The 26,121-nt window shown below is 38.6% G+C and overlaps 1 protein-coding gene and 1 pseudogene across 1 annotated transcript in view; both read right to left on the reverse strand.

Annotated features, from left to right (window-relative positions):
- Positions 1 to 1,979: 1,979 nt before the first annotated feature.
- The window catches only part of LOC143652370 (uncharacterized), a 47,864-nt gene continuing 23,722 nt past the window's right edge, over positions 1,980 to 26,121 (reverse strand). The window contains exons 2-6 of the mRNA XM_077123954.1: positions 15,270 to 15,356; positions 13,426 to 13,552; positions 12,623 to 12,718; positions 12,019 to 12,101; positions 1,980 to 7,476 (exon numbers count right to left, since the gene is read on the reverse strand). Of these exons, the coding sequence (XP_076980069.1) occupies positions 6,106 to 7,476; positions 12,019 to 12,101; positions 12,623 to 12,718; positions 13,426 to 13,552; positions 15,270 to 15,302 (1,710 nt within the window). The 5' untranslated portion in view covers positions 15,303 to 15,356 and the 3' untranslated portion in view covers positions 1,980 to 6,105. The remainder of the gene's footprint in view (positions 7,477 to 12,018; positions 12,102 to 12,622; positions 12,719 to 13,425; positions 13,553 to 15,269; positions 15,357 to 26,121) is intronic.
- On the reverse strand, positions 18,982 to 22,029 carry LOC143651597 (TOX high mobility group box family member 3 pseudogene; annotated as a pseudogene).

A 26,121-nucleotide genomic window follows, 5' to 3' on the forward strand; every position in this document is an offset into this window, starting at 1 on the left:
TTGGTGGAGGTTGGAGAGTTATTGCTAAATGGGTATGAATTCTGTTTTCTGGTGAAGAAGACAGCCTGGAAATGGTCATGAAAGAGATACATTACTGTCAATGTATTTTAATGTCACAGAACTGCCCACTTAAAACAGTTAAAAGGATTTTATGTCATTTATATTATACCTCAATGCAAAGTAACTATTAAAACTAAGTAAAAAAAAAAAAGCCAACATAAAACTTTTCATCAGAAATAGCAGCACATAGTGCATAATACTAGAATTGCAACCCATAAAATACAAGGGCAGCAAGACTCATGAAATTAAGGTGAAGGGATTTTTAGTTAGTTTTAGAGAAATCTTGGAGGAAGTTGCAGCTGGTATGCAATCTTACAATAATTAGGACCGCTGTGACAATGTCACAGCATTTCATCCTTTATGTATATGAAACTATTAGTCACTATATTGTGTATTGTAAAGTATATTTTTAATATCCATACACTGCACCAATGGTGCTATTGCATCATAAACTGGCAATTACTTCAAGCTTTTGAACCTGAATTCCAGAGGGGGAAAAACTACAGGTCACATTAACTGAGACCCTGCACTTGAAAATTTACATAATTGCGTATTTAATCCTCATATTGCTCTTGCTTTTTATGGAGTAGTCACTTATGCAGCAATGAACATCAGAAGGTGGAACGGGATGTGCAAGGCAAAGATAACTGGGATAAGGCAAGCATTTTCAGTGAGGGTAGGCTAAGCCAAGCACACTCAGTGAGGGTAGACTTTGCAGGGTAACCGAGGTAGGATGCTGGAGGAGAAGGAAGGGAGCAGGGCTTTACTTGGCTTAGGGAAATGAACCCAGGGAATCAAAGAAGCTTGAGGGAGAAGCAAGGCCAGGAAGACTTGAGGGCGAAGTCCTGAAGGACCATCCCACTAGAGGTGAGACAGGGTTGGGGTAGGACTCAGGGGCAGGAACGAGGGAACCTCTAAATACACAGGCCAGTGAGGAGTGTGAAGGGAGGGGAGGGAAATGTTGGTGAGAGAAAAGATGAAAATCAGAGGCAATACTAGGGATGGGATCAGGGAGAAGGGTAGAGCAAGCTGGTGAGCCTGCATGGGAAAGTGGGGGTGATATGGTGGTGAGGCCAAGAAAAAAAAAAAGAGAGAGAGAGAGAGCTGAAACACCAGAGAACACTGGCCTGGAGTTAAAGGATGTGGTTCTTGGGATAATCTACAACCCCTCTTGGCACATCTCATAGGCTTTGGCAACAAAATTCAGTCTTCTGTGGTCTGGGAGAGCAGATCTGGCCTTAGGTGGCTGCCCAGGGGCAATGGCAAAGGATGGGAAGCAGACCCAAGGTGGCTATAAATTTTGGCACTTGCCCTCATAACTACACCACCATAGTCTGAAGGTCCTTTTAGTTCCACTCCCACAACATGGATGGAGACAGCTGGTGTTTGTGGGAAGCTGGAATGAGTGGCGCTGTGTTATGCAGATTGAGACTATCTCTGTTGGAAAAAGTCATCTGAAAGTAGGCCTTAAATATCATCCAACAAACCAAGGAATGTAGACTCAAATCTTTGTATTTAGAACTGCATTTAAAACCAAAACAAAACTGGAATCTGACCAACATACTAGATTTTTAAGAAAAGACTACAATTCTGCTGACATACTTGTAAATATTCATAGATTAAATGAGTTTAATTCCATTTCTTAATACTTGCTAAAAATTCCTGCACTCAATATTCCCAGATCACTTCACTATTGTACATTTTCCTCCTTTATTTTTCATGAATAGGTTCTTCTCAAAATTCTGATTTGCAGAATTTTGTGCTAAAGGGCTCCTTTAGAGTCCCCCCCACCCTGACCTAGATCATTTTGTAATGTGAAATTCAACTGAAGGTTTTGCCAATTTAAATTTAGGATTGGTTTTCCTTCAGTATGAGAACTTTGTAATGTTGACTAAAGAACGAGTGAGCAATCACTAAAAGTTTTTCCTTCATTCATGATATTGGGAGAATTTTATACTGTGTGAATCCTCACATTTTCTACTCTACTGCTCTATGAATAAAGCATTTCTCATTTTTTATTGACTTTCTAAAATTGCTGTATTCCTCAAGAGGCTTTATCTTCCTACTAAAGAATTTCCACTCATTTCATATTCTAGTGATTACTTCTACATTGTGTGTGTGTGTGTGTGTACATATACCAAGACTGGAGCTTGTCTGAATTTGTTCCCATGAATACAGATTTAGGGTTTTTATCCAGTGCATTTTGCACAGGTAGTCTAGCAATAAATTACAAATGAAGATATTGCCACATTGAATACAGACATAGGGTTTCACATATGTGTAAGGTCTCTATTCTACATTCATTGCTTTCACAACGTGAATTCTCTCAAGGTATTTATGGTTATAAATTGACTAAAGGCTTTACCACATAGGTGATAATCATATGGGTTCTCTCCATTGTGAATTCATTTTTGTTGACATAAATAAGGATGACTGACAGCATTTTCACACTAATGACAGACATAGTGTTTCTTCAGTTTGTAAGTCAATGATTGAGTTTAAAGAGCACAGCTGTTATAAGAAAATGTGAGGAAATATCTTATAAATCTTGTAATATTGGGTGGTTTCCTAGACCTTACATCCGAAGCATGGGCAATGAAAAAATAGATAAATGGGGTCTCCTCAAAATTAAACACTTTTGTGCTTTAAAGAACTTTGCCAGGAAAACAAAAAGGCAGCCTACATAATGGGAGACAATATTTGGAAACCACATATAACTGTTTAATAATCCAGAATATATAAAGAGATCTTACAACTAAACAACAAAAAGACAAACACCTCAACTTAAAAATGGGCAAAAGACATGAACAGGCTTGTTTCAGAAGAGGAAATACAAGTGGTTACAAAGCACATGAAAAGATACTCAATTTCACTGACTATTAGGGAAATCCAAATCAAAACCACAATGAGATATCATCCAAGACCCACAAGAATGGCCATTATATTAAAAAAAAAACACACACACAGAACAACAAGTGCTGGAGAGGATATGTAGAAAGAGGCACACTTAGCCACTGTTGGTGGGAACGTAAAATGGTACAACTGCTCTGGAAGGCAGCTTTGTGGTTCTTCAGGAGGCTAAATATAGAATTGCCACATGATCCAACAATCCCACCAATAGGTATACATTCAGAGGAATTGAAGGTAAGGACATGGATATCTGCATACAGATGATTACAGCAACATTATTTAAGATTGCCAAGAGAAGGAAACAGTCCAAACGTCTATCAATGGTTAAGTGGCTAATCAAGCTGTGATATATACATACAATGGAAAACTATACAGTTGTAAGACAGAATAATGTCATGGAGCATGTAACAATGTGGATGAAACTTGAGGACATTATGCTGAATGAAATTAGCCAGAAACAAAAAGACAGATACTTTATGGTCTCACCAATAGGAACTAATTATTAATGAGTGAACTTTGAGAGTTAAAGTTAAAAACACTTTATCGGAGATAGAAATAGGATAGAGATTGGGTATTTGGTGCTGAAGGAATAGATTGTGCAACAGGACTGTAAGAATTCAGAAATGGATAGCACAATACTACCCGATGGTAGCACAATAATGTAAGTATGCTGAGTAAAGCTGAATGTGAGTATCATAGAGGGAAACAGACCAGGGGCATGTATGAAACCAGAAGGAAAGATAGAGTATATAGACTGGGTGGGACAGTATAACTTAGGAATGCCTAGAGTGGACAATGATTGTAATTAAATGTAAAAATATAAAAACATTTTTGCCTGAGGGAGAACAAAGGAATGACCACATCACAAGGGGTTGAAATAGATGGTATAAAGGAAAAGGTACAATCAATGCAAGCTAGGGTCTATAGTCAACAGTTTAACACTGTAATATGCTTCCACTGAAGGTTAACAAAGGCATTATGCCAAAACTAAAGGTCAACAGGCGGGAGGCATGGGGTAGGTGTATGGATTCTTTGTGGAAAAGGAAACGTCTTCATATAGATTATGGTAGCAAATGCATGTCTATATATCTAGGTTGGATTGTATGTTTAAATAAAACTGGTTAAAAATGAACAGAGAGAAATAAGTGCTAAAGAAAATGTGGAGAAAGAAATGTACCAATTCATTATTAGTAGGGAAACAGAGGTGCAGCTCCTTGAAGGGCAGTGTGGTGGTTCCACAGAAGGCTATGGGTGGAGTTGCCATATGATCTTGCAATACTTGTTGCTAGGTATATACCTGGAGGAACTGAGAGTGGGTACACAAATGGACAGTTAACACCTGAGACTCAGGGTTACAGCACTGAAGCTATGAAAGTCGGCATTACTCCATCCAGTAACTGTTCAAAAAGCTGAAAAAGTGATCAGATTTCCTTCTAGAGATGTGAATAGAACTGATCTGGATATGACTAAGATAAATCAAAATACTGGGAAAAAGATGATATGGCCCATATTTTCAAACTTCAACCTCTGTGTAAGACCAAAGGGAGAGATGTTTATTTGGGGGAAAACATATTTTTGGTAGCACATTATCTAATTTAACTCGTATGGTCAGTTTACTCAATGCCATAATTTCATGGAATCTTGAATAGGTTGTGAGATCTTGTTCGTTTGACCAGGTTAATATGGTTCCCCAATATAGCACAGAGTAATTTGGGCAGAGAATAAAAAAATATATATTTTGAAAGTCCCCTTCAAGGACTGGAGAGAAAGGAGAAAATATTCAACTTCCCTATCTGATTTTCTCACAAGCAGTGTGAACAACTTAATAGGCTGAGCCCTCAATCCTGAGGCTTGCCCCATGAAGCAAATTCTTGCAAAGGAGAAGTTAAGCCTACTTATAACTGTGTCTAAGAGTTACCCTCAGAGAGCCTCTTTTGTTTCTCAGATGTGGCCTCTTTCTCTGAGTCAACTTGGCAGGTGAACTCACTGACTCCCACCCCCAACCATGTAAGACATCACTCCCAGGGATGAGTTGGGACCTGGCATCATAGGAATAAGAAAGTCTTGTTGACCAAAATGGGGAAGAGAGAAATGAGACAAAATAAAGTCTTGGCTGCGAGATTTCAAAAAGAGTCGAGAGGTTAACCTGGAGCTTATTCTTACACATTATATAGCTATTTCTTTTTAGTTTATGGTATATTGCAATGGCTAAAGGGAAGTACCTGAAACTGTTGAACTGTGTCCCAGTAGTCTTGATTCTTGAAGAAGACTATATAGATACATAGCTTTACAATTTATCTGTGTGATTGTGAAAACCTTATGTCTGATGCTCCTTTTATCCAGGGCATGGATGGATGAGTTAAAAAAAAAAAAAAAGGATAAAAACAAACAAATAATAGGGGGAGATAAAGGGTAAAAATTGGGTAGATTGAAATACTAGTGGTCAATGAGACGGAGGGGTTCTGGGTAAGGGATGTATGAGTTCTTTTTTCTTTTGATTTCTTTTTCTGGAGTGATGCAAATGTTCCAAAAATGATAATGGTGAAGAATACACAACTATGTGATGATATTGTGGGCCACTGATAGTATAATACAGTTGGACTGTATGTGTGTAGATATTTACAATGAAAATATTTTTAAACAAATGCATTCTATTTCATTAAGTGATCTTGAAAGGGGTTTGAATGTTGATACAATGTTCTCATACATTAAAAAAATATGTGTGGGGGGTGCTGAAATAATAGTTGCCTTGTATTGGTAACTGCTCAACCTGGGTGATGGGTATATGGGGATTCACTATATTATTCTCTTTATTTTCATGTCTCTGAAATTTTGCAAATTAAAGCTTAAAAAATAAAAAAATGATGCCACAGTTGAAGTCTCTTCCACATTCATTACATTTATAGTGTTCTCTTCTGTCACGTAATCAAGGTCAGAATACTGACAAAAGGCTTTCCACAGATATCAGTCATATGACTTCCCACCTATGTGTATTCTCTTGCATTGTCTAAGGCCAGTCATTTGAATAATGGTTTTCCCACTGAGAAAACATTTATATGATTTCTCTCCAGTGTGAGATGTCTTGTGCTATTGAAGGCTGGAGATTTGACTAAAGCCTTCCCCACAGAGATGACATTAATGTGGCATTTCTACAGGGTGTGTTTTCTCATGTTGTTTAAGGTGAAACTTTTGACTGAAGGCTTTCTCACATAAACAACATTCATATGGTTTCTCTCTAGCATGAGACTTCTTATGCTGTCTAAGGCCAGAGCTTTGACTAAAGGCTTTTCCACATAAGAGACATTCATATGGTTTCTCCCCAGTGTGAACTCTCTCATGTTTTCTGAGTTCAGAACGTTGAGAAAAGGCTTTCCCACATAGATGACATCCATATGGTTTCTCTCCAGTGTGAGACTTCATATGTTGTTTAAGCCCAGAGCTTTGTCTAAAGGCTTTCCCACATAGATGACATTCATATGGTTTCTCTCCAGTGTGAGACTTCTTGTGCTGTCCAAGGCCAGCCATTTGATTATAGGTTTTCCCACACAGATGACATTTATATGGTTTCTCTCCAGTGTGAACTCTCTCATGTTGTCTAAGGAGAGAACGATGACTGAAGGCTTTTCCACATAGATGACACTGGTATGGTTTCTCTCCAGTGTGAGACTTCTTGTGTTGGCTAAGACTAGAGCTTTGACTAAAGGTTTTCCCACATAAATGACATTCATATGGTTTCTCTCCAGTGTGAATTCTCTCATGTTGTCTAAGGCCAGAACGATGACTGAAGGCTCTCGTACAAAGATGACATTCATATGGTTTCTCTCCAGTGTGAGACATCTTGTGCTGTCTAAGCACAGAACGTTGACCAAAGGCTTTCCCACATACATGGCATTTATATGGTTTTGCTCCAGTGTGAATTCTCTCATGTTGTCTAAGGCCAGAACGAAGACAGAAGGCTTTCCCACATAGGTGACATTCATATGGTTTCTCTCCAGTGTGAGACTTCTTGTGCTGGCTACGGCCAGAGCTTGAACTAAACGCTCTCCCACATAAATGACATTCATATGGTTTCTCTCCAGTGTGAACTCTCTCGTGTTTTCTAAGGCCAGAACAATGAGTGAAGGATTTCCCACATAGATGACATTCATATGGCTTCTCTCCAGTGTGAACTCTCTCATGTTCTCTAAGGACAGAGCAACGACTGAAGGATTTCCCACATACCTGACATTCATATGGTTTCTCTCCAGTGTGAGTTCTTTCATGTCGTCTAAGGGAAAAATGACGACTGAAGGCTTTCCCACATAGATAACATTCATGTGGCATATTACTAGTGTGAATTTCCTTATATTTACTAGTGGATAACTGGTAACTGAGGGATTTTCTATATTGGTTGTTGGCATTTGTTAACTTTCCTGTGGGAGTTAACAAATGTTGAGTCAATGTGGTATTCTGAATGAAATCTTCCAAATCATGGCATCCAATGAGGTTTTCTTGAGTGTGAGATCTCTGTTTTGGGGAAAGATAAGAGGCTGTTAAAGGTTTGCACAAAAACATGCATATATTCTTTTCCCTACATACGCATTATCAACTAATAATTGAGGGATATTTTACATTTAATATTTTCAATGTTAGTTATATGCACATTGGGTGTTACTTTTCTGCATACAGAAAGATTTTTTCCACTTAGTCAAGATTTACTTCAATGCCTAGAAACATTTGGTACTACCGCAATTTGTTAAAATACCAAACTTCATACAGAACTTTTGAAAATTCCGTGACCTAATCTCTAAACAACTTACTCTCAGATTTTTAAAAGAAATAGCTATTTAAAAACATGAAATAAAACAATAAAATATCCAAGAACTTTCATATACTGATGTGGACAAACTAAATACAAATTTGTTTTTGTAAGTTTGTATGTTTATTTAACTTTGCTTCATAAAAGCACTGATAATTGAGGCATCTTTTATTCAAATACTTTATTAATGACATTAAATTTCATTTTCTCAATATTTTATGAAAATGAAAAATGACACAGAAGTTTGCCACAAACACATTCATCATAAAGTAAAATAACCACCTGAATTTATCCATGTTTCCCTGTAGCACAATGATTTTTACACATTTTACTATGTACTTTATTCTAATTCATTTATGTAGAATAGGGAAAACTAATGTATAGTGAGTTGTTCTCATCTTTAAAATTACTTGTCATATAATGCTCCTCCTTTCCAGAAAATCTGGAGCTAAATTGAATGATGATACAATTTACCATTTCAGGGGCCTAAAGCAATCTGCAACCTTAAATTCACAAATAACATTATCAAATTTCTGCCAACATAAACAAAGAGACTCAAATGGCCAAAAATCACAGCTAACAGGAAGGAAAATAAATGAGATTATTATTCTACTAGAACTTTTTATTTATGTTTTTCAAACAAGCTTCCTCTTTAAACTTGCATTAAATATACACAATTACAGAGTTTAAATGTCCTCAAGAACAAACTACATTAAAAATAAATTACTTTCTAGCTCTTTCATAGTACTATTGGCACTTAAATATTTTCAAAGGAGGGGAATCCCAAGCATTTTGTGCTCTTTAAGAAACTAGTATATGTAGATGAAATTGGTATATATAGATGAAAGGTTATGTGTTCAAACAAATCTTGAAGAAACCTAAGTTTTTTTCTAAAAGTGTAATGCCAATATGCATGCAATCACTGTTTATATAATGAAATGCTGAAATGGTGACATGGATTCAATCTCTTGTGAGGATAAAGTTGCAAGCTACTCTTAAGTTAAAAAAAAAACAGAAATTGATACTGACAATCATTTAAAGGAAAAAAGAGCTATCCAAGAAAAATCTGGAAGAAGAATATCTTCTCTTAAAAAGGGGAAAAATGTAATCCAACAAAAAATTAGAACAACAGACATGAAAAATCAAATTTTTCTTTCTCTTAAAATACAAATAAAAAAATGGTAGAAGGAGAGAGTCAAGACTATTTGGAATTGAGGTAGGTTTATACAAAAATGCAACCAAGTACAATGATTTCACCTCATAAAGGAAACATCTGAAATGAAATATCATGTCTTCATGTCTACAATAAAACATGTTAATACAAACAATTCACAATTATAAAAAATACAATGTCTGGATTTTTCCTCTTATTTATAAACATAAAAGTTTGTAACTACTTATTTGTTATAATAAACTACTGTGTTAGTTTGCAAGCTGCCAGAATGTGATATACCCCAGAACTGGAACAGCTTTTAGAAGGGGAATGTAATAAGTTACAAGTTTACAGTTCCACGGAAGTGAAAGTGTCCAAATTAAGGCACCAACAAGATGTTACCTTCACTCAAAGAAGGCTAATTGGTCTGGAACACTTCTGTCAGCTGGTAAGTCATGTGGCTGGTATCTGCTGGTCCCTTTATCCTAGGCTCCATTGCTTTCAGTTTCTCTCCATGTGGAGGTTCCTACTTTGCTTCTCCAGGGCTGGCTTTCATCTCTTGGCTGCCCTTGGCTCTCTCCAGGTTCTGGCTTCCTTAACATCTATCTCATGGTGATGTCTGCTGGGCTCCAAGCATCTCCAAATATCCATGTCTCTGTTCTCCACATGTCTGCATCTGTGTCAGCTCTGCTGTGAAGTTTCTCTCAGCTCTGAGGATTCTGTGTAATTTCTGGTTCTCTCTCCAAAATGTTTCCTCTTTTAAAGGATTCCAGTAAGCTAATCAAGACCTACCTGGAATGGGTGGAGTCACATCTCCATCTAATTAAAGTTAATACCCATAATTGGATATGTCACATCTCCCTGGAGAAAATCTAATTAAAAGATTCCAACACACAGTATTGAATCAAGATTAAAAGAAATGGCTGCCCCTATCAAATTGGATCAGGATTAAAATGGCTGTTCTGGGGGACATAATAGATTCAACCCAGCACAACTACCAAACCTCTGCTTCATGCAGTTACTTCTAAAAGCCTTCTCTGTTTAGCAACATATGCTACACATGAACATGCATACTGGTATTTTACTATGAGAATTATGTCTGTATTAGTTTGCTAAAGCTGCTGGAATGCAATATACTAGAAGTGGAACAGATTTTATAAAGGGAATTTACTACAAATTTACAGTTCTAAGGCCAGAAAATGTCAAAACTACAGCATCCAGGACAAGTTAACTTGACTCAAGAAAAGTCAATGTCTGTCACATGGGAAGGCATGTAGCTGGCATCTGCTGGTTCTTGTTCTTGGTTCCGCTGCTTCCAACTTCTCATGCCACTGGTTTTCTCTAAGCATCTGTGGGCCTTCACCTGGGTTCTGGCTTGCATAGCAGCTCGTGGGAAGGTACACAGCAACATCTGCTAGGCTCTGCCGATGTCTAGGCATCTGTTCTCTCTGTCAGCACTCCAAGCCTGTGTCTCTGTCAGGTCTGAAGCAACTGTTCTCCAAGCAACTGCATCTGAGACTTCTCCAAAATGTCTTCCCTTTTATAGTACTCTAGTAAACTAATCTATACCCACTTTGAATGGGTGGAGTCCTATCTCCTTCTAATAAAAAGGCCACACCCCCAACTAATATGTGTTACATCTCAATGAAAGTAATCTAACCAAAAGGTCTCACCCACAACTGGGTATGTCACATCTTCATTTAAACAATCCAATCAAAGTTTACCATGTTAGACAACAAGTCTGGCCTCACAAGATTGGATCAGGATTAAAATATGGCTTTTCTGAGGTACATAATAGCTTCAAACCAGCACAATGTGTCATCTTAAAATGTGCCTTTCATCCACATGTATATGTTTATTTCCATTATAAAAAACTTGACGGCATTCTAAATGCAGAAGTATTAGATTCAGTTTGAAGACTTCAATGTTTTTCAAAGATTATGCATATTAGCAATTTTTGCCTTTTTTAATTAATAAAACTTGTTAAAAAATTGTGGGTTTACAGAACAATCATGCATAAAATACAGGATTCCCATCCATCACCCATCCACCAACACTTGCATTAGTCTAGATAATCTGTTAAAATTGATAACACTTTTTTTGTAATTCTTTTTTTTTTAACACTAACTACATGTTACAGTAGGTGAAAGATTATTTAAGTAGTACTATTAAATATTGTCCATAGTTTATGTAGGGGTACTTTTCCCCATATGTCCCGACCTATTATTATCTACTTTTTTACACTTCTCTAATTATTTCTCTACTCATACACTGGCTAAAGGGAGTGTCATTCACAAGGTTTTTACAATCACATGGCCACATGATAAAAGCTATAGTTATACAATCATTATCAAAGATGAGGGCTACTGGACTACAGTTCAACAATTTCAGTTATATCATCCTTCTGGCTATTCCAGTACACTAGAAACTAAAAAGAAATATCTATATAATAAGGCAGTAGTCATAATCATTTGTTAAATCCTAATTTCTCAGTTATACCTCTTCTGATTTGAGGTGTCAATTTATTTAAACAATGTAATTATATGGAACCTAGAACACAGAATGAGATCTTGTTATTCTCTACAGGTTAATGTAACACCCTGATAGTTTCTAGAATATTTGGGGCATAAAATAAAGTATTTGCAAATTTCCCATGAGGGACTGGATAAAAATGCACAGCTATTAAACTTGCCCACCGGGAATTCCTGATATTTCCTCAAGCATTAGGAAATTAATGTCAATTAATAAGCCAAGTCCTTGATCATGAGGTTTCTCTAATGAAACTTATTTCTGCAATTGCAAAGCTAAGCCTACTTATAATTAAGCCTAACAGTTATCCCAGAGAATCTATTTTCTGCTCAAATGTGGTCTCTCTCCCTAAACCAAACTTGCAAATAAAATCTTTGTCCTTTTTAAGACCTCAGGTTATGGTTTTAAGCTCAGGTTAATTTTTTTTGCCCTAAATTCAAACTATCTAAAACTATTTGCAATGGCAGTGGTTATTCCCAAATTCATTACATTCATTTGACTTTGTTCAATTCATAACATCCCATACCCATTGATTTGGATAATTTGGGTTCACATATTTAAAGCTTACCATTGACATAATGGTAGATATGTCCTTTGTGAAGATATGTTGCATGGATAGAATTTCCTGCTTTTTAAGTCCAATTTCCTTGCCTAAATAATTGGAAAAAAATTGTTAGGATGACATTAAAGAAATGAAAATGCTGAAATGCATCCAGGCCCATGTGAGTCTGTTACAAACAGTGACACTCTAATGGAGAAAGAGCATTGTATGAAGGAATATTCTAGGTAGCAGAGACACATTTCAGGACAATGACAATTAGAAAATATTTTCAGGATTGCAACATGGGAAAAATAAAATTAAGATGTAAGGTAAAGAAGGTATAAATACTCAAAAGGGAGGACCAGGATGTTGGGTACTATGTGAAAGTTTAATGCCAGTAAGATGCAATATTCCTTTTCCTAAAGCCAAAGGAAGTGACAGGAGGACATATGAAGAAATACTGATATTTGTAAACAATAATTATACATCTAAGGAATTTTGCCCGATTGCTTCACTTACATTTCAGAAATTGATTACTCAATTAAGAAAATCAGCAATTGATATTTCCATGAAACTATCACTTACTGACCAAGCCTTTCCTCATCTTAGAGCACAGGTTCCTAGAGCTCACCTGGATTCTGTCCTTGGAGAAATACCCTTCCATCGCTCCATAGCTCCTCTCCTTGTTCCAACTGGGAAATCATATCTGATTTGCAGAGATGATACCCTGTTTGTGGAAAAAAATGTATGTGAATTTTTCAGTAGCTACATTATCAAGTTCAGAGTCAGCTTATGAGGAAAAAGAAGAACATTAAATGTCATCACAGGGAAATGTAATTCTGAAGAGAGAAACCATTCAACATCCTTCAGACCAGGAAAAACTCCAGACACTAAGCCCAAATACAGTGATGGCCTCTTATTGGTGTTTTTGATGTCTATGCCCAAGTTCAAAGACAGACTGCTAATTCCTTGGCCTTTAAATTTCTCCATGTTGGATTGAATTTTATTTTCAACAACAATCCAATAAGTATAATTTCCAAAGAACAATCCAGATTCTGTATGGAAAAAGAATGTTCCTGTTATTTTTATTCTGGTGGTCTCCAGGTGCAGGATAGCAACTAGAGCAAAGAATCATTTAGAAAATATTTAATCTATTTATGTAGTCAGAAAAATGTTCATTGAGTTTCCAGCACTGTTCTCAGTGTTAGATACTGAGTAGAAAAAAAGACATGTAATTGTGGCCAAGAATACTGCATTCTAATGGGGTGGCAGATGATATATAAGTAAATGGTAAAAAAAAAAACTTCTTTGATGTAATTTTAGGAGCTACCAAAGACTCAGGAAAGAGATTAGAGTCAGATATGGGTAATTTGTCCTACATACTTATTCAGTGAATGAAAGAATGAGTGAACAAATAGGTAAATATTGACTCACCCACAGAGACTAGATGACTGATATTTTCAAGCATAATATCTCGAAACAGATTTCTCTGGGACGTGTCCAGCAGGTCCCACTCCTCTTGGGTGAAGTCAACAGCTACATCTTTGAAGGTCACTGATTCCTAAAACATCACGGACATTCAGTTTCAGAGACAGCGACCCTTACCAATGTCCAGAGTAGGATGGTCTAGATGACAGTACCAAGGAAGAAATGGTTGTATGTATAGACAGTCCCAACTGGTTTGTGGTTCCAATAAGATCATTCTCCATACTGACTGGCTTCTGCCTTTTCACGTAAACTCATAGAGACATTCACATTCTGAATACATAAAACTCTTTTACAGAGGAATATCATATGGCAGGTAGTATGATATAACCTGGGAATTTCCAATTAACTAGTAAGTATAACTTCCACACTGGTGATTATAAAATTTGCACATGGTTCTCACCTGCCATGCCAGGGACCTGGGTTTGACTCCTAGTGTCTGCCCATGCCAAAGAAAAAAAGAAAAAGAAAAATTGCACACGAAAACTCATAATTGAAACCTGTTCCCCACCAATTTCAAGTAACTCTACACACTCATCACAAGGTAGCCATTAGCCATGATATGCTTGATTTTAGCCATGACTATGGTTATATTATTTGTAGGTGAACATTACATTCTTCATTTATGAAATAGTTTAACTACCTGCTAAATGTTAAAACACCCAGTGAGGTAACATGAAGAACTAATAAACACATGTTAAATACAAGTCATAGGTGTTTTATTTATTAAAATGACAGAAGACCTTGAAGCAAGGTCCAACATTCTGCAAAATTAAACAGACTATATACAGACCTTAGGATCAACAGGTGCAACCTCTCTCAACTCTGTAGGTGTTCATTAAATGGCATAAGGACAGATGATTCAGGAGCACAAGCTAGGGGCCTGTGAGACTGCTAGATTTAAAAAAGATTCTTTCATGACACTTCCTATGTTATGAGGCCTCCAATAATCAATTTTATCTGGGATCTTCAAACACCAGTCATTAATATCTCTCACGTTTTCATCTGGTTTCTCTGCTCAGGGTAAAAGAAGCCCTGTGATTGGTTCTGGTTTCTACAGTTCTTAAAAAATCTCCATGGAACCATAATTTTACTTATTCTATCATACTCCCTCTCTTAAATGCATAATGACAATTAGAAAACAATATCTCCTTATCCATTGCTTCCTGTTATTAAATTTGAACATGATGAATAAGAAATTTAGTTAACTTTTTTTGAAGTTCAAAATGTTCAAATATATTCTATCAGAACTTTAAGAAGTTTAAAGCTGAGGAAAATAAATCCATGGTCCCTCATTACAACCTCTGCTCTAACATTTTCTGGTGTTCCCCTCAAACTACTCAGCCCTTACCCCATACTTTGCAACCCTGGATTGATTGAACTTACCTGATGAAACTTCAGCCTTTCTACTGAACTGTAAACCACTGCTCTGACTCATCTCTAACACCTATATTCACCAAATCCTAAGCCTATTGCAGCCAACAACAAGGTTAATGAGTGAATTATTTCCCCAATGAGAAATGAGGAAAAAGCTCACATCTCTTCTGAAAAGGAACAGCCTTTAAGGAGGCTAGAGCACATTACTGTAAATCTTGGGAAAGAAAGTAGTCTCTTATCAATCTCTTAGTTTCACTTCAGACTTACTTAGTTTCCCCAAAGTCCCAGGGAAACTTAATTGGAGTTTAGATCTTTGAATTTCTCCAGACTGCATTTACCATATCCATGCCAAGAGAAGGAACCATATGCTGAAAAAAAAGCTGTCATTTCACCAGAAAGGGCAATTCCCTACTCACCTGTGTTTGCATTTTCAACAATTCAGCCACCATCTGTGTTTCCCTGGGATTTCACTCAGGTATGGGTAAATCACTAAGCAGGCAAAGCTGAGGATAGAGAAAGAAACCATGAGACTTCAATCGTGTCTAAATTTTCCAGCTCTGGCTATCATGAAGCCCCAAACCTTTACCTGGGAGTAACCCACAGGCCAACCAATATGACCTTGCAGTTTGCTCCAAGAATTATAGGGAGAGGGCTCTCCTTTTTCAGAGTCAAAAGTAAGGCTTTGTCCACTCAGAAGATTTGAATACCTTCATTTTACAGATAAGAACAGAAAAAACAATGCATTTTTTATTTATATTTTAATTAGCCTGTTCTGGTCAGTGTTTCAGTTACCTACCTCATTCCAAAGCAGAGGGGAATCCCTGATTCATGTCACTTGATTTTGGTCTCCATTTCTAGGGAAACCACTCAAGAGTTTCTCAGACTTAACTTTTCTTGATTATATACTAACAGTTGTTCTACAGCATCCATCCCAGCACTTCTGAGTCTCATTCCATTCCACTCTTCCCTGCCCCTCTGGATACATTTGCCCTCAGTCATCTTGGCTCCTCTATATTCAGTTTCTAGTGAGTTTTCACTCAACACTGACTTCTAGATCAATTCACCATGGACTTGGATAACAATCTATTTTAGCATGTAGGTAACCAACTTAAGGATTTATAACATTTGGAGACACAATGGCATGCATTCTGCAAATCTAGTGCTGAAAATTCCCTGCAATGGGAAGTAGCGAGAATATATGGGTTGTAATATTACTTTTATGTCCTCAAATCCCCATAACAAAAGGAATAAGTGATTTGGAAGGAAATCTTGTTGCTTCATCTGATATTTTATTATTCACTTAAATTCTGCCCAATATTAATTAATTATCATCAATGTAATATTCCTACATTTCATAATTTACATTATGTGAAAGCATTTATAAACTGAAATTCTCCCCTGAAATGTTAATGATTAAATGAATTTCATAAGTAAATGATGATAATATGTCAAAGAGAAATAGGATTAACTCACTCTATACATGAAGTCCAGTAAAAAGTAAAAGCAAAAGAATAAAAATAATAAAAGTTGTATTAAATGTAGCTCTGTGCTAGGAGATTTACAAACATTCACTTAATTTATGGACACAATAACTCTGATGATTATGATTTATTTACCCCTTTAGCAAATAGTCTGAATAGAAATTCAGAAAATTTTAGTAATATAACAAAATTACATTGTTAGAAAATGAATTCTAACATTTGAATGAATTTGAATTCATTATCAGCTAGAATTTGAATTTTTTTCTGCCTGTCTCCCAAGCTCACATTTCTTGAGCATTACACATGTAGGTTTTATGTCAAATGCCTCTCACATCAATAATCAGATACATCACTTTGAGACTGAAACTTCCTATCCTTCTAAATTTTTCATATAATGTATCCTCATACTCAGGTTTCTTCTACCACATGGGGATTTCCAGTGCATTGGACCCTCTCACCAAACACTGTAACTCAATTAGATTCATTTTTACTGCCCCTGCTATGGTGAGTTCAAGGATCTTTGGGTTCATGAAGGAAGAGCATGAATCAAGAGATGGCAATAACATGATACAAGCTTTATTGGGTGCTGCTTGGGCATGTTTGAATGAGAAGGGAAGTTCCTCCCACCAAGAGACCTTCCAGAGACAGAGGTGTGAGAAAACTACAAGGAAGGGGAAAAAGCAAAGTGAACAACTGGGGAACAAGGGACATGGAAACAGGACTTACCTATCTATGTGATATTGCTCAACAGTAAGAGGGAATCTCTGGGTCAAAGCTATATGAAAGGCAGCAGCAGTTTATGGTCTGTAATAGCTACAGGGATTGCTTCATCTATGGTTAGCAGAAGTTGGGTGCAATTTCATGGAGTAGGCAATGTAGGCAGTCTCTAAAGAGCTAAAATTATGGTAATTTGGGCTAAATTTAAAGCAGTTCGGTATGTAGGTATTTGAATTTGGTGCTGTTTAGCTTTGGGTTAATAGTTCTAGCCTACTGTAAAAGAGTCAATGGCATCAGCACCAATACACAGGGGAGTAAATAACTCCATATTTACTCATTTCAATGTATATCACCAAGGCCACCATTACTTGTGTTCTGGTGACTCTGACATTTACCAATCAAAACACTAAAAAAGGGTGCACAAGGTGGTTCAGTGGTGGAATTATCGCCTTCCATGTGGGAGACCCGGGTTCGATTCCTGGACCATGCACACACACACACATACAAAATCACCAAGAAGAGGTGACTCCAAATACCTGTATTTTTCCATGACTGCATTTGACAGAACACATGACTAGGATATTGTTCCTGGCCTCAATACAAAGTTAATACCTAGCAGATTTTTAATACATCCAGAAGTCACAAGATATCTTTCTAATTAAATCTTTCTTCCATTCTTCACACATATTTCAAAACTTCTGCATAGTTTTTGAATCTCACACATTCTCACCTCTCCCCTCACTTTCAACAGATGTGATTACCTCCTAATAAACACATGAATTATATAATTTGACAAATCGCCTTATAAGAATTATTAAAGGGAGTGCTACAAGGTTTAAAGGAAAAGACCAGAGAGAGCGACTTGCAGTTGTATGGAGAAATGAAGCTTCAAAGAATATCTTTGCTATTGAAGCTAATTTCATATAGGTTGTGCAATATAAACCCTAACGTAACTACAAAGAAAGTATCTAAAAAATATACAGAAACAGAAGTGAGAAAGGACTAAGTCCGATATAGCACAAAACACTAAGTATACAGAAAACGAGGTTGCAATGTAGGAAAAGAGAGACAAGAAAAAGATACGACATAAAAACAAAAGGGCAAAATGGCTGAACATATTACCAGTTAATGCTAATTGATTAAACTCTCCAAACAAAAGGCAAAGATTGGCAGAATGGATAAAGAAGCATGATCCAACTCTACGTAGTTTACAAGACACTGGGCTTACACACAAAGACACATTTAATTTGAAAGTTAAAGAATGAAAAAATATATTCCATGCCAACATTAACAAAAAAAAAGTGGGAATAGCCATACCAATATCAAAAGCTGTTATATGAGACAAAAAGGATGCTTTATATTAATAAAAGGGGCAATCCACTAACAGAAATAAAAATGAATATAGGAATGTAACATGAACTATATGCCAATTAGGTAACCTAGAGGAAATGGACAAATCATAGAAATATATAAACTGTGACTCTAGAAGAGATAGATGACATCAACAGACCAATGACAAGGAAAGAGACTGAAATGGTCATCAAAAACCTCCCAGCATGTATGAGTGTGGTGGAAAGGGGAAGTTTAGAGTCACGTATGTCACCAGAAGGAAATCTGGAGGTTAAAACATGGGAGTGTATAAATAGTGAATCTTGTGGTGGACAATGACTGTACTAACTAACTGTATACATATAAAAAAAGTTCTTTCATGAATTAGATCAAATGTATGACACTATACAAAAGAGGGGTATATGGGAAAAATGTACCTATTGCAAACTATGGACTATAGTTAACAGTAATATTTTAATATTCTTCCATCAACAGTAACAAAAGCACCACTATGAGTCAATAATGGGGGTGGAGGGCAAATAAAGGGTATGGGAGAATTAGGGTTCTCTTTTTCTTTTTTTTTTTTTTGAAATTTGACATGTCATTTTATTTGAAAAGTGAACAGTTTCCTTGTTGTTGCATCAAAATACAGTCCACAGTTTTTACTGAAATGTGTTTATTCTATAGCAAGATAAAAGCATTTTTGTTTTAGTTAAGCAAAATACAAACAACTTAATTGCTGCTATCATAACTCATAAAAAAGTATAAAACAGCATAAAAACACAATAAGCAACGCAGCAATGGATGGTTTATGTCACCAGTGTTTACGTTAAAGCCTTGTTTATGAAAACTTTACAACACATAATATGAAAACTTACAAGTTTGAAAGAAAATATTTACACTGATTATTCAGATGTGGTGCTCCTTTTAAATATTCTACCAGTATTACATCATAATAAAAACTCTTGCTTTTTTTTTAAATCTTAACTTTTGTAATAACTGTTTTCATTTAAGTGCATTTCCCTTTTAAAAATACAGTGTTTTTATTTTTCGAAACTTGTCACTCAAAACACAGAATATAATATTCACATTTCTTTTCTTCTAATTGGAATGAATATAATGGGCTAACCGTGGTCATAGATATTGTTACAACATATATTGTGGTTTGTTTTGGAGAAGTCATGGATAAAAAGTGAAAATGAGTCAATATTTGAATCTAATCACTTGCAATTTTTTTTTCTGGATTTAGGAAAAAAAATAAGAGCTTTGGCAAAAGTCTGTGATTTACATTATTTTTTTCATGACAAAAAAAATGCCATCAACTATTCATGTCATACAAATGTTTGTATGAAACTGAATCTTCGTATTTCAGGTAGTTACAACTGTGCTTTTTATTTTTAGGGCTTCAGAAGTTCAGAGAGCCTTGAAGTGTGGCTTAGTCACTTCTGGAGAAATAAGGCCATTTTCTACAACTCAGAGAGGCCAGTTAAGAGTCATCAGTATGTCCCAGGATTCATTAAACGGTTTGATTCACATATTGTAGGTATAGCCTGAATAAATAAAAAAAAGGCATCACATAAAAGAGCACAGCTTTTCTTGCTTAAAAACAAAGTGATTTATCGTCAGCTAAAAGATGATATCCAGCTACACTGTAGTTCTCTTATTGCCTATCTAATAGACACTTGAGAAGACCGTTTGATCTGTTACGCAGTTCTGCATAACCAATACCAACTTACAGGCTTCAGCCACATATGGTTTACCCTCCTATGCCACCCTCCTCGATGCACGCAAATCCATCTGCTGCCAGTGTCTTCAGAAAATACTGACCTGCGATAATACTTGAGTCTGTGTCTGAGACTGTATTTGCGACTGGTGTTGCTGAGAGGCTGGCTGGGGGCTCCCAATGGCAGGTATGGGGGACGTTATCTGGGAAGTGGCGGGGGAGTGCTGCCGAGGAGAAGGCTGGGACTGGTGTTGCATGTGCTGCAGCTGCTGCAGCTGCATATGCTGCTGCAGCTGCTGCTGCAGCTGCTGTTGGTTGATTTGCTGCTGAAGATGCTGCTGCTGCTGCTGCAGGTGCTGCTGCATATGGTGTTGAAAATGCTGCTGCTGCATCTGCTGCTGGATTTGCTGATGCATTTGGTGCTGCTGGAGTTGCTGCTGCTGCATCTGCTGGATCTGCTGTTGCTGCTGCTGTTGCTGCTGCTGCAACTGCATGTGATGCTGCTGGGTTTGCACTGAAGGGCTCACTTGAGTGGAGGATGCTGAGCCAACCATGGTGGTTCCCATGGAGCTTATCAGTGGAGCCCCAATGTTCGATGGCATGTTGGCTGCAATGGTGACGGATGTGACAATCTGGTTCATGGGGAGTCTCATGGTTAAGGGTTTGGGAGCGATGGACCGAGGGAGCGATTGTTGAAGAGTCTGAGGTGATGCCGACACTGTTCCATGTTGAGACAGTGGAGTGTTGAGAAGGAGGGAGGATGTCAGATTGGTCGACGCCAAGGTCTGCTGAACAGAGCGAATGGTCTGGGCTTCTGCAGATTCGGCAGCAGCCTTGGAAACCAGGCTGGCCCTGTATGCAGCCAGGGCCTTTAGGTATTCTTTTTTGGCAGCTTCTGTTTTCCTTTTATACACCTTACCTGCTTTTGTTCTTCTCCAAGGCTATCCCACATAGATGCTACGATTTTTGAGACCTCCCCAAAGGTTGCATTGGGGTTTTGACCTTTAATTGCAGCCTGTGTGTCTCTAAAAAACAGGGCATATGCTGACACTGGCTTCTGTGGCTCATTGGGATCTTTCTTTTTCTTTTTCTTTGGAGTCTCGGGCTTCTTGCCAGAATCTGGAGCAGCTCTTTTCTCTCCAATGGCTCTGTTGGATTCATCAGCATCCTCTTCATTGATGGAGCTGGAAGGGGATGGAGTTGCTGATTTGCTTGCCGGAGGTGAAGGAGATGTGTGGGGCATACTGGCACCTCCCAAATTCAGCCCCAGCTGGGCACTGAGCTGAGACTGATTGATGGTGGTGAGCTGGGCAGCAGGCATGATCCCGGAGCGAGCAGCATCCGTCATGTGGACAATGGTCCTCATGAGCAAAGAGGGATCCTGGCGGTACTGGGAGACCTGTGTGTGGCTTGGATCCATATGCAACCCACTGCTATGAAGCACGCCATCTTGGTCCACGAGGTTTCTTGAGATAGTAATGGAAGGAAGATCCAGGCTTTGCGGGGGAAACTGGGGTGTAAATTCACTTCCCTGGGAGGGCAAAGGGTCACTGAGGCCTTGAAAGGGTAGCAGTACATCCGGCACACCCAGGGAGGGCTCTGACTCTGGAGGAGGTGTGATAGGTGGGATTTCAAATTCTTCATCCCCGAGGCTTGGCGTATGGAAAGTCTGCTCACTGGCAGCAAAGAAAGCGTTGTTTGCCTCAGCCATGTTCACGTAGTTGTGGTTATTTCCAAACTTGCTGCAGCCGTAGTACCCCAGGCACTGCGCGAAGTCCAGGCCGGCGGGGTCCCCGGCCGCCGCGGGGTAGAACCTCACATCCATGCCGGAGCCGGGCCCGGAACCGGGAGCCGGGGCTGGGACTCTCGGGGACCGGTGCCCGCCTCCTCTCAGCCGCTAGATCCACCGTCGGGGGCGGCCGGCCGGGGGCGCCCAGGGGCGGCGCGCGGGACTCGGGGCTGGAGGGGCGCCGCGGCCGCCGCACACAAAGGCGCGGCCACGCGAGCCGCGGGAGAGCGGGAGGCGGCCCGGGGGACGCGCCCCACCGGGGCACAGACGCAGCGCTGCGCTCGGGCCGGACGCCCGGAGCGCGGGGCGCGCGGGCCGCGGTGCGGGGACCCGGAGCGGCGCGGCGAGTTCAGGTGCGCGGGGCGAGGCTGGGACGACGGCGGCGGCGGCTGGTCCCGCTCCTCCTCCTCCTCCCCGGGCGGACTGAGGAGAGGAGCCGCGGAGACAAGGGGCCAGGGTTCTCTTTTATATTTTTATTTCTTTTCTGGAGTAATGAAAATGTTCTAAATTTGATCATATGGATGTATGCAAAATTACGTGATGATACTGTGAACCAGTGATTGTATACATCAGATGGTTTCTGTGGTGTTGTGAATAGATCTCAATAAAACAGCATTTAAAAAAAATTCCCAGCAAAGAAAACCCAGGATCATATTACTTCAAAGATCAATGCTACCAATCATTCCAAAAAGATTTAATACCAATTCTGCTCATACTCTTCCAAAGGACTTTGTCATAAAAGTGAAAATAAAACCTACTGAATGGGAGAAAATATTTGAAAAAATATTTTCAAATATTTTTTTAAAAAACCCCATATTAGGGTTAATATCCTAAGGGGTTAATATCTACAATCTATTAAGAAATTGTACAACTAAACAATAAAATGACAACTCAATTTAAAAGCAGGCAAAAGACTTGTATAGACATTTCTCCAATGAGGATGTACAAGTGGCTAAAAGCACATGAAAAGATGCACATCATCACTGGCTATTGCAGAAATGCAAATCAAAAGGAGAATGAGACATCATTTTACATACATGTACTGGTTTGTAACTGTTATGTACCCCAGAAAATTCATGTTCTTTTAATCCTGATCTAATATTATAGGGTGGGACTTCTTGATTAGATTACTTCCACGGAGATGTGAGGTGCCCAACTGCAGCATGACCTTTGGATTACATTATTTTCATGGAGGTGTGACCCCCCCCCCCCCACTTAAGGTGGGTCTTGATTAGTTTACTGGAGCCATTGGGAGCCAAAATAGACAGACATTGGGAGATGCAGAGGAAAACACCAGAGGTGCACGAAAGGATCTGTGGAGCCATTTGAAACCAGTAAAATAAAAGGTGTCAAATTCAACTGCAAAGACCACTCCCTCTGCAGAGGCTCACTTCTGAAGGCAAACTTGGGAGGCATGTGCTGAAAACAGCAGGGCCACTGGAGGGAAGGAGATTAGGTCACCCAGCCACCCCTGGAAGAAGAGACTCCCTCATCCTGGAAGGCTTGGATTGGAGGGGCACAAAGTGATTCCATAGAAAATCCATGAAATTTTAAGATTTGACAGTTCCAGTGGATTTCTCCTGAGATCTTATGATTGAAAGCCAGGTCTGTTAGTTGATATTTTTGGTGAGACCCTGCAGTCCTCTGTCCCAACCTGGCTTGACTAAACAGGGAAAAGGGAACGTTCGTGAGAAGGAGCTCCTTGTGACCTTTGCATGCAGGACTATGCTTCCCAAAGGCAGAAGGAGACTCTAAGTTAGGAAAATAAGCCAACTCAGGAGTGTGGACACGGGAGTCCATAAAAATGCTATGTTTATTCTTATAGTAAAATGCCAGCATGCTGTCAGGAGATAAAAAGAGCTAGCCCACAGTATTTCCACCTGCGTTGAAGAATATTATAAAATCTTTGAGACTGCCCTGATGACAGCAGCCTATGCAGCCCCTGTGGTCTAGGTGGAGGAGGCCGGTTCTCTGACATTATAGACTCTATTTGGCAGCCCTAAGCTAAAATCTGAACAGCTTTTCACTTGAAGATATAGTAGACCTTGTGGAAAAAGAACAGAAGTGCAAACCTCCTAAACTTTCATCTCATAGAGTGATAATGTTTCACCTTCAAGAACAGATTTGGTCACCATATACAGCAGCAGAATCTCTCCAATCTCACATGGCTGATGTGAAAAAGATTTTAAAAGCATCTCAGGTGACTGAAGAACACCTTCAGAAGAAAATTATAGATGGTGCAAAGGAAAAACTCGGGAAAATCTACAAGGGATGCCAAAAAAACTGGGATGGAAGCAAAGGATACAAGAATTGCAGGAAAATATAAAAGTGTTTGAAAACGCCAATGCAAGAATGAAACAGGTTATGGAGGAAAAAGAGAGTCAGATAAAATCTCTCACTGTAACTGTGCTGATGATTATAAATTTGCCTGATCATGTTAGAGACACATGGGTGATAGCAACTTGGTATTAGACAAAAAGAGGGAATTAAGAAACAGTTATTATTGAGCCAATCAAAATTAGCAGTTGATCTGAATAAACTCATTAATATTTTGAACATAAACATTTCCTCTAAAAGGCTGGAAGGAGAAAAACAAGAAATAGCTAAGCAAATATATGAAGAATATCAAATGAATGAAGAGCTTACAGGGCAAATAACAGATCTCTAGAATGAGCAAGCATCTTTGCAGTCTACGAATCAACAGCTGAAAAATGAGATTGAGAAGGTTCAAAATGAAACCTCAAATATTTTCTGAGGACCATCAAAAAAATGAAATACAACTTGAAATTCAATTGTGGAGAAATACTACTGCCCAGAAATGACCAAGCAACCTAACAAAGTATATAGAAATATGGTCTTCACATGTCAGAAGTGCAACCTCTACAGTAAGATGGCTAAATAACTGGACAAAGAAAAGAACCACTTCCTTCTGTTATAACCAAATTATATACTATGAGAAGAAAGCTCAACAAAGGGACTGGAAGCTGGATCCACTGAGAGAGCTCAGTGAGTTAAGAAAGGAAAATGATTACAACAGGGAAATATTGTTGAAAGTAGAGCTGAAGCCCAAGTTTACCCCAGGTGGCCCTTTTGCCCCTGATGTTCTTTACTGCCACCTTCAGGGCTCAAAGTTTGATTCAGATTTCAAAGTCAATGTCCCTTGACCATTTTCAATTATAGCAACACATCTACTCGGGTTTTTGTTTTTTAAAAGTAATTTTGATTGATTTCATTTTAGTTTAACTGCTGCCATTTAATTGATGCTACAATTGATGTTTTTATTGAACTTTCATATTACTATAATTTCTAGGACAGTATTTTACAAATACATATTTGTTTAATGTCATTTTTCTGAATAATGGCATGTCATTGTTCCCTCTAGAAATAGATAGTATAACTACTGTGTTTTAATTGAAAAACGTCTACCAGTACAAGTGTTAATGACAGTCTTGGTGTTTCAATGTTGTTCTGGTTTGCTAGCTGCCGGAACGCAACACACCAGAGACGGACTGGCTTTTAATAAAAGGGGATTTATTTTGTTGGTTCTTCAGAGGAAAGGCAGCTAACTTTCCACTGAGGCTCTTTCTTACGTGGAAGGCACAGGATTGTCTCTGCTGGTCTTCTCTCCAGGCCCCTGGGTTCCAACAACTTTCCCCGGGGTGACTTCTTTCTGCATCTCCAAAGGCCTGGGCTGAGCTGCTAGTGCTGAGATGAGGAATGCTGAGCTGCTTAGCAGTGCTACGTTGCAATTTCTCATTTAAGCACCAGCCAATTAAGTCAAACATCACTCATTGCAGCAGGCACGCCTCCTAGCCGACTGCAGATGTAATTAGCAACAGATGAGATTCACGTACCATTGGCTTGTGTCCGCAGCAACAGAACTAGGTATGCTCACCTGGCCAAGTTGACAACTGAATCTAACTAACACATGTCCACCCCTTGTCAACTTGGCAACTTCAAACATCACCTTAAACAGATGTAAAAAATTCTCTTGCTGTGGACCTGTGAATCTCAAAACAAGTTGTCTGGTGCCAAGATGCAAAGGAGGATATTCACAGGATATAGATTGTCATTTCCATAGGTAGAAATTGGAAAAAACACAGATGTAAAACCTGCAGGGCAAGCACCGTGGGATCTCAAAGTCTGAAAGTCATTTACCCTTCGGATTTAGAAAGTGGCAGTCCCACCCCTTCCAAGGGCCTATGCAGTAGCCTGCCTCTTTCCAAATC

Source organism: Tamandua tetradactyla, chromosome 12, assembly GCF_023851605.1.
Source record: "Tamandua tetradactyla isolate mTamTet1 chromosome 12, mTamTet1.pri, whole genome shotgun sequence".
Classification (NCBI taxonomy): domain Eukaryota; kingdom Metazoa; phylum Chordata; class Mammalia; order Pilosa; family Myrmecophagidae; genus Tamandua; species Tamandua tetradactyla.